This window comes from Orbicella faveolata, unplaced genomic scaffold (assembly GCF_042242905.1).
Source record: "Orbicella faveolata isolate gen_17 unplaced genomic scaffold, um_ofav_v1 contig_26, whole genome shotgun sequence".
In the NCBI taxonomy this organism is placed as follows: domain Eukaryota; kingdom Metazoa; phylum Cnidaria; class Anthozoa; order Scleractinia; family Merulinidae; genus Orbicella; species Orbicella faveolata.
In genome coordinates this window covers 14,572,501-14,581,532 of record NW_028301554.1, presented here as the reverse complement: position 1 = coordinate 14,581,532, position 9,032 = coordinate 14,572,501, and the positions used below count along the sequence as shown (strand labels likewise).

Sequence of the window (9,032 nt, the reverse complement as noted above, 5' to 3'; positions counted from 1 at the left end):
GTTTAGCATGAATTTTGAAGGCAAATTTGTGAGTTACCGAAACTGGAGCCGTCACGAAACGTGGCATCAAAGGTCACCGTCATCAAATCGTATTTCAGTAGATGACTGTCTACTTAACTTCAGTGTAGCTCCTGAAGAAGGTTACTCCTGTCTAACCGAAATATTGGGCATTAAAGTTACCTTTTTCAGCCATACGGTCAGCCTTTCAATTGGTTTTATGCTTTAAATAGCAGAAACAAGTCTCTGTCATTGAGTTTTGAAATGTTATTACTATAGACCGTGACCATGTTGGTGCCCGTCGGCCTCGGGATCATGAAAATAAGGCTCTTGACGTGACTGAGGCCTCGAAGGTTGGCGACCACTCTCACACGCCCAAAGAGCTTGATCCTGTCTGCTGTCTGTTCTATGGCATATATGTGCACCGGAGCGGATCCAGACCTTGAGCTATAGGGAAGGGGTGGGGGGGGGGGGGGATGTGGGAGTGCCGGAGAGGGGCTCGAGTTCACTTGAAAAGTGCAAGACATCAACTCAATTTTTACATATTTGTCCTTTAAATTTGAAAGATAGCGTTGACGTTGACAATACCAGGGCCTATCTTTTACCCTGGGACAGGAAACGCTGTCAAATGGCTGGGACTGGGAGGGGATGGGTGAGCTTGGAATTGACAAAAGCATAGTCACTGAATCAGACTGGCTGTTTGGTAGTGGACATAACTTGATTGCGCATTCGGGATAGATTTTTTATCTTATTCCTTGTTTACATGTGAAGAAAGCTTCTAACAATAAATAATAGAATTGTTGTTATTACGTAGTAGGTGATAATTTAAAGCCCCCATAAACGCGCGTGTATCCAGTTTCACGAATACAATAAGAGACCGCCACGTGATTGGCTGAATTTCAGAAGTTCCCAGAATTAGCGGTCCCTCAGCTCTTGATCTCTGCACGCCAGTATTTTACAGCGTGTTATAACACGCTTTCGGTATGGAAAATATAGACAGTACCACGACAACTGACCAAATGTCAGGGGATAAAGAAGTTGAGAAATCTATAACACAAGAGGTAGATTTAAAGGACCAAATGGAGAAGGCGACGGAATGGGCCAAAAAGAACCCTATACCAGCCGGTAAGTTTATCTTCATTTGCTGCAACAAAAATGTTGCCCAGTGTATTCTGCGTTTCGTCGCCATCGGTTAATTTATTAGGGCTTGGCGTGTTAACTAAACTGTTAGAAATGCCTACTGATAAGATGATACGAAAAACATCAAGCAACAGGCCAGCGATATAATTCATGTATAATTTAACGCAAGATATTGTATCCAGTAATCCCTTTAACCAGCTTCCGCAGCGTTTTCTTGGAATACAATGAGTGTTTATACAAGTTATGAAGTATAGAAGCGAAGTTTCATTTTCTTGCTTTTATCAGTCTTTGGCACTGGAGGCAACAATCAATTCTGCTTGACTCAAAAGATATATTTTGCTGTGAAATAACACAAACAATCTGTATTGGCCTTGTTAGCACATCGGAATAATAATTTATCAGTTGCTAGGATGGGGAAAAGCCAAGAAATAATGTCAATATTTTGTAAGTTGTCCATCAAACCCACCGGGGCAAACCAGACAATGTAGCACAACATGCGCGTTTCGAAATTTGTTTCATCGAAATTTGCAAACACCCAAGGAAAGGACTTCTGCTGTATGCCGAATTACTGACAAGAATCTTGTTAGGCAACTTTTCGAAAGAATAGCCTAGGCACTTGAAATAATGCCCGAAAATAAAACTGGTGTCACAACGTGACAAAATTATGTCATTAGTCGGATTCGACGCTGATTGGAGCAAAAACTGGTCATGTGATAAGTCCCCGGGGAGAGTACACGTTCGTCGGAAGCCCGCCTTGGAATAAGAAATTCGTTGAAACTTGCAAAAATGGCGACCTCTGAGACGATAAATGCCGGCAAAGAAAAGCTCAATAATTGGCTGCATGAGAAAAACTATTTTACTGATGTCTTAGACAAAGTGGAGAAGAAGACTGGAGTGAACAGGCTCTATATCTTTCTTGGTAATTCGATCAATTTTGTTACGCAATTTGAATGAACCTTCAGTCAGGATAGGTTCTAAACCTCTCGTCTTCTTTTAGGTCTGGTTGGAGTATTTGCGCTTTATCTTGTGTTCGGCTATGGAGCAGATCTGATCGTGACAATCTTGGGATTTGCTTATCCTGCTTACCAATCGTACGTATTTTAAAAATTGCGTATTACCTGTTTACTATATGTTAACGTTTGTTTGCTTAGGTCGCCATTGCGTTCGTGTTAAACTAGCTTGTTAAAAAACCACCTGGCTTTCTCTGACATCTCCTTCGCGTTTACTGTTTCTGAAGTCCTCGCCGTTATTTAAATAACTAATTTAACTGTAAAATATTTTCCTGCTGCGTTCTTTCAGAGTGAAAGCCGTGGAAAGTGAAACAAAAGAGGACGACACTCAGTGGCTAATTTATTGGGTGGTGTTTGGAGTCTTCAACATCGTAGAGTTTTTCTCAGACATTCTGCTTTCATGGTTCCCCCTGTATTTCCTAGTCAAGGTATGGTAATCTCACAGATATTAAAGCGTATTATTGTTATTGTTGTTGTTGTTGGATGGTTAATTCCCTTCGCCAATTCACTTCGACCTTCTTTTATTACGAAATTCTGCCTTGACCAGCCATGCGTCTTACCAGTAACTTCGAATTTTGTGAACTTCGAACCCTCACGAGTTTGAAAGTTGTCTTTACTAACCCCCACTTTTCACAGGGCATTAATTTATTACTTCTCGTGGGCAAACTTAAGCTGTAAGAATTGCGGTAACTAACTATTAAAATCGTAAGGAAACGCATGCATGCACTTTAAAAGAAAGCTTTCACCGCGTGTAGAGTGTAATTTTTCTTGTTATTTTGTAGCTGATATTTCTTTGCTGGTGTATGGCGCCCGTATCTTGGAATGGAGCTAACACTATCTACCACAGAGTTATCAAGCCATTCGTGTTGAAGCACCAAACGCAGATTGATAAGGCTCTGGATAAAGTTGGCCAGAAAGTCGACGAAGTTGCCAAAGAAGGTATATAAACTAAACATTTGAAAGAAAACTCAGAGAGGTTGTCATTTGCGATTCATTCTATATTTGCATAGCTTGCACACAGACGTTTTAAAATTTTATTTCACAGTTGGCAGAAATTTGCATTAAACGTACAGTTTGTGTACATGAAATTATCACGCCAGAGCTCCTTAAAGTGGAAGCCATCTGTTCCTCAGTTAATGAATATAATACCTCTTAAGAACAGATTGGCAAATTGCATTTTGTTTGCAAAAAGTTGATTGATTGGGTAGTGCATACCAAAAGTAATTTTTAAAAAAACAACAGTCCTTTTTTAAGTTTTTTTTTGGAAAGTTTGCTTGTACTGAATTATTAAACAGCATCACAAAGGGCAGATGTTTCAAGACCTATCTCGTAACAATAATTTGAAAACATCCACCAGTACCGGCAAACAAAAAAGCTTCTGTATGTCCTGCTGTTGAAGCAATGCTCAAATGTTTCTAGGGAACTAATAGCATTTTGGTGGTTACTTGACATCAGTCTGCCTCAATATCTCAGTCTCAAGAAAAAAAGATCACTATGTTAGAATCATTGGGGAACAATGTACTTGACTGAAAACTAGGCTATATAGGGCATTGGCCATATTTACATTGACAGGCAAATAATACTAGTCAGTTTAATTATGTCTCAGATGTGTCATGGGCCTCGGTAAATATGGAAAATAAGAATAGATGCATCAGATGAACTTAATCTGAAGTGTGAATCTCATGAAAGCTTTTCTTATCAACATGCCAGTTTTATGTATCTTTTATTTAGCTACAGTAGATGTATGCAAATTAGTTGTTGTCAACTAGGTGGCTTTATTTGTTGGTGGAGTAAGTGACTGATTTTGCAATCTTTTCTAAAGAATTTGAAGAATAGCCTAGCAGAGTAGCTGGCAAAGATCATAAAGTAGATGGCGATTTTCGCTTGCAGCCGGCTACTTTTGACAACCTGCATTATTCATCCGAGACTACTCTTCATATTCCTATGTAAATGCTTAATTTAGCTTTCTTTATACTTCACTAAGTGGAATTGAATTAAAGAAACAGAAAATGGTAGACATGCTTTTATAGTCACTAATGCAAATGCAAGAGTCTGCAGTTGGGAGAATTTGAGAGTTTTTGCAAACTCCCATTTAGAGGGGGAGTTTGTAAATTAATGGTAGCAACCATTTCAGGGCTCAGGACCACATCCAAATTGTTAGCACACTGGTGTACTAGCCAAAGCAAATTTCAACTATGCTATTGCCAGTTTTTCTTTTAGACAAGTTTTGGTGCATTATTATTTATATCTCTCAGTTAGTTTGCATGTGTGTATTAAAACGTGCTAATGACTTAAACAAATTAAATTGACTCATTTTGCTTTGGAGGTGTATCAGAAATTTGAAGCCATTCTGCATGAATAGAAATCGTCCCTGAACCTGTCAGACACACGGTAGAGATATAATAAATATCTTTCTAATCTCATCTTCTCGGTCAGTACATAGTAAGCTACAGATCCTCGTTTTTTCCCCTTCGATTTATGGCCCAAGCGCCAAACGTGCAGGCCAAAACTCAAAGGGGAAAAAATCAGTCTGTAACTTACAGTATGGATCTCGAACTCGGTTAGTAAGAGGTATGTATATTTTTTGCATGCCTTACTACAGCTCACAAGATTGAAATTGAAACTTTTAACAGGAGGTTTAATATAGTTAAATGAAATTTAATATAATTAATGAGCTAGTCTGGTCAGTAGCGTTTTTATAGGCGGTTGTTAGTGTCTTGGCTGTCTGTGAGCGTTTGGTTAGCGTTTGGTGCATTTTGTAGCGTTTGATATAGTTCAGTGAAATTTTACATAGTTTATGACCAGGAGCGAGTCTGGTCAGTAGCATTTTTGTAGGCATTTGTTAGTGCCTTGGCCATCTGTTAGCGTTTGTTTAGCATTTGGTGCGTTCTGTAGCGTTTGCAATAGTCATATGGTCGTGAGAGCCCTGGGGCTGACATTGTCCAGCGGTATATTTGGTTAGTACATGTGTTGTCGTCCCATGTGCTCGTAGTGTGTTCATCACTCTGTTAATGTGGCGTTGTGGATTGAATTATAGTTTAGTGGTTTTTGGCGTTCCCTCCCTATCCCCCCCTTTCTTTTCAGCATTTTTTTTTTCCACCAATGCCATCGGGCTTGAGTGTGACGGGTGCCTGTAGGGGGCTTGGCAGGGGGGGCTCGTGGCTTGGTTGCGGGTTGGGCAGGCCAGTCGGGTGTTCCAGCGCCTTGGGGATGTGACTGCGGTTGCAGCCCCTGTGCTTCGTAGGCACCTTCCCTCCACTAGCGACTTGGGCATTAAACTAAATATACCTACCCAGTCTCACCGTGTTCAGTTGACATATTTTCAGTTGCTAATTTCAACTTTGTCAAATTTGGCTTTCTTTGAATAACCATTTCCTTTAGCCAGTGAGGCTATTACAAATACAAAAGCTACTAGCTAAAGTTAGATTTTACCAATCTGTAACTAGTTGGCTACCATCACTCATTTCCTATTTCTTTGATAAAGTTAATCCAATGAAATACAAAGTACATTAACACAACCATGTTGATATACTGTAATGATTCCATTTAGCACCCTGTGCAAATTTACTTTTGGTAGCTCATGGGAAGCTTCTTATTAGAGAAGGGGTTTTACTGGTTCACTGCCAAAAGAACGCTTGTTTCTTTTTTCAGTGTAAACATCGGAATGTGATGCAGTGTACTTTAAAAATGATGTAGAAACAAGTGTTGTCATAATGACAACCATTCTCTTGTTCATTTCGAGTCAATATGCTCAATATTATGTTCGAATAATTAGAATAATAATACAGACTACAACATTAACTTGTCTAATCAGTCTTTTCCATGTCAGTCTTCAATAACACTTTTGCAAATGAAGGGGTTATTGGAAAAGGGCTTGTTAACAACAAGAACACTTATGTAGAATGAGGGCTGTTATTAGAAGGGGCGCTAAATCAAATTATTTTAGTATCATAGATTTCCAAAGGTAGCAGCATTCTGAAATTTACAGCAACTAGGAAAAGGCTGCTAAATCTGAAAGTATCAAGGGTTGTTACTTTTGGGACTTTGTGGTAGTGGATGCCAAATGAGTATTGACAGCCAGTTGGTGTGTGTTTTTTGTGATCAAAATTTCCTTAAATAAATGTGATATATTTGTACTTGGGAATGTTTGTCATTGCACTACTAAACTGCTGAATTTGTATTTTTGCAGCCAAGGATGCCGCCACTGAGGCAGCCATAAGAGCAGCTACGGAAGGTGATAAGAAAGAATCTTAAACATCAAGAACCTACACAAATGAAATTTGTCAGGACTGAATACAGCAAGTAACAGGATATTGATACTGGAAGTCAAAACACTGCTCAGGAAATCTGAGTGAATTGAACCAATAGATGACTAGAACAGTTTCCTGTAATTCATATTTTATTCAAAAAGTACTACTCAGAATGTTACCTAAAGTTAGTGTATTGTAACTTCTTTTCTTATCCTTTTCTAGCAGTGGCTAACTATTCTGTCTTACTCTAGCTGAACATTTTTACAGTACTCGGCTGACTTTTAGGTTCCCACTGTAAAACTTCCACTTTACTTCTGACAAAGATGTCCTTAATGCTCAAACATGGCATTCACTGATTACTCCTGTATCATACTCACTGTGGTTGCATAAGTTAAGGGGGTTGCAAGTGTTAGACGCCATATCCATCTCACTGGTTAGTGACGAATTTGTAATTTTGTAGGAATTTTCATTCCTCTATCTTGTTTTTTCCAGTTATGTACAATCCAATAGTACAGTGACATGTGTTGCACTATGCATTTCTGTTAAAGCAACATGATGCATTTTGTGCCATGAAATGTGAAAAATGTAAGATATCCAACAATAATCATGCAATAATCAAAAACAATTTTGTCAAAATAGTAAATTTTACAGGATGTTTTTTCTCTCAGGGGTCTTATTTTAGAGTAGCATGTTTTATTATTACAGTGATGTTTAGGAAATAAGAAATCTATACAGTTTTAGTATAAATCTACTAGTGTTCTATCACGAATGCTGTTCTCTGATTGGCTATGCTACTCACTATCTATTCTGTGATAGATCATTAGTGAGTAGCATAGCAGTGTACCCTTGTTAACAAAATGACAGCCACTTCTTGGCATTTTCGAAGTGTCCACGTACAGGATTTAGATAAAGTTGTGAATGACTAGTAAGTTTATGCTAAAACGATAATTTGCTCTTGATGTCTATGCTTGATAGTCTAATTGTTTATTAGTAGAATCCTACTAGTATACTAATACAAATGCTGCATCTAATTGGCTGAGCTACTCGTATACTTTCTGTTGTTTTCTTTGTCAGCTGTGAAAGACCTAATTCAGTTCTTCCTTTATTTGTTTGCCAGTAGTAGTATTCCATTATTTTAGGTTGTATGTTGACCTTTGTTGTTCACAATGACAAAATCGCACCTGCATGGCAAGGTAGCACCTTTGACTATATTGCACAGTAATATGACAGTAAAATGTTTTCCTATTCCTTGTCATGTTTAAAGGAGAGCTTGACTTGATGACAGATTCCTTGCCTGTTATGGTGCAAGGATATAGGGTACTGGTGATGGGTTTCAGTGTGAGATCTCTGATCATTGCACAGAAGGGGCAATCACCATTTTAATGACAGGTTCTTTTCTGTCACCCTATGGGTTTTGGGTCTTTGTTTCCTGTCTTGTCTAAACAGTGGCTGGTAACATATACTGCTCCAAACTTGTCCCCTTTGAATGAGTACCAGTAATCCCTGGTTCCCTCAATAATGTGACAGCAAGGAATTATGGTAGTTGTATTCATCGTCTTGGACTGGAAACTTGTTTCCATGAATATAGCTACCATGATTCCCTGTAGGTGTGTCTCAGAGGGAATAGGCCATATTCGTATTGGCATTAGACTGGAACTAGCCCACAAGGGAGGCTCATGCAAGGGAAAATCATTTGAAAAGATTCAACATTAGCCTCAGTTGTAAGCCATTTTAGTCTCAGTCCAATACCAAGGATACAAATATGGCTTATGTCTTTTACAGGGTAGGGTTATGATATCCACACTCTCACCTCAACTGCTCTTTCTCTCGGGGTCTCCTGGCAAGCCTGAGAAGGAGGAATACCTAAGAGGAGGGTTTCTAAATGGCCTTGATATGCCTGCACTGAACGTTGAACTCGTGATTTCGTGTGTTGAACCTCCCCAGATGGAGTGTTTTGCCCAACCTCGTTCCCAGGGCTTTTCAGTTTGAAATAGATCCATATTGGTATTCTCGATATTGGACTGGAACTAGCTTGCAATGGGGCATGTGGAATTATCTAGAAGGGTCTAAAAGAAGTGAAAAGGGCTAAGGCCATCCCCCCCCCCCCTTTTTTTTTGTTTACTGTCGGATGCGTTTTCTGATTTTGGGTCGGTCGGTCGGAAAAAGGAAAAAAACAAAAATAAAATTGGAAAAGGAGTCTGGAGCTACGAGGCCCGGTACCTCAGCATAATATCCGTGGAGCCTGGAAACAACAAGGTGTGGCTACAAAGTCAACATCGCGGCAATGGAGGAAGGAAAAAGTCGACGTCGTTAAAATCAAACGAGAACAGGGCAAAACTAAAAATCTGTAAGGCAAAAAAATTGCTTATGTTTCAGATTGAAGTGACAATTGTTTGAAAAAATGTGTCATTGCCTTCATTGCCTTCTGTGTAACTTTTTTTTTTTTTTTTTTTTGGAAAACGCGAAAATCTGGGTCGGTCGGACGACGCTAAACAGAGAAAAAAAGGGGATGGCCTAATGGAGACGGGAATGTGCAGTAGCGATTGCAGTCAAACCAAGTGAAGCGTGCCCCTCAAGATAACAATGAATAATTTGATTACTTAAATATCAAACCCTCTAGTCTGTTCAAGATTAC

The 9,032-nt window shown here is 39.2% G+C and overlaps 1 protein-coding gene across 2 annotated transcripts; it reads left to right on the top strand.

The window, feature by feature from the left end:
- Nucleotides 1-921: 921 nt before the first annotated feature.
- Nucleotides 922-7,054, top strand: LOC110058792 (receptor expression-enhancing protein 5-like). 2 transcript variants are annotated; one of them, XM_089295644.1, is made up of 5 exons: nt 922-1,122; nt 2,135-2,228; nt 2,437-2,575; nt 2,930-3,086; nt 6,337-7,054. In XM_089295644.1, exons 1-5 carry the CDS (start codon nt 981-983, stop codon nt 6,399-6,401), a joined length of 597 nt encoding a protein of 198 aa, XP_089151770.1. In that variant the 5' UTR covers nt 922-980; the 3' UTR covers nt 6,402-7,054. The 2 variants fall into 2 exon arrangements, with proteins under 2 accessions (XP_089151770.1, XP_020621108.2); XM_020765449.2 differs by lacking the exon at nt 922-1,122 and adding an exon at nt 1,859-2,056.
- The last annotated feature ends 1,978 nt before the right edge of the window (nt 7,055-9,032 follow it).

Coding starts and splice junctions, on each gene's coding strand:
- LOC110058792 (XM_089295644.1), top strand. CDS start 981: ATGGAAAATATAGACAGTACCACGACAACTGACCAAATGTCAGGGGAT. Junction 2,229..2,436: donor GCTTATCCTGCTTACCAATC/GTACGTATTTTA, acceptor GCGTTCTTTCAG/AGTGAAAGCCGTGGAAAGTG. Junction 2,576..2,929: donor CCCTGTATTTCCTAGTCAAG/GTATGGTAATCT, acceptor GTTATTTTGTAG/CTGATATTTCTTTGCTGGTG.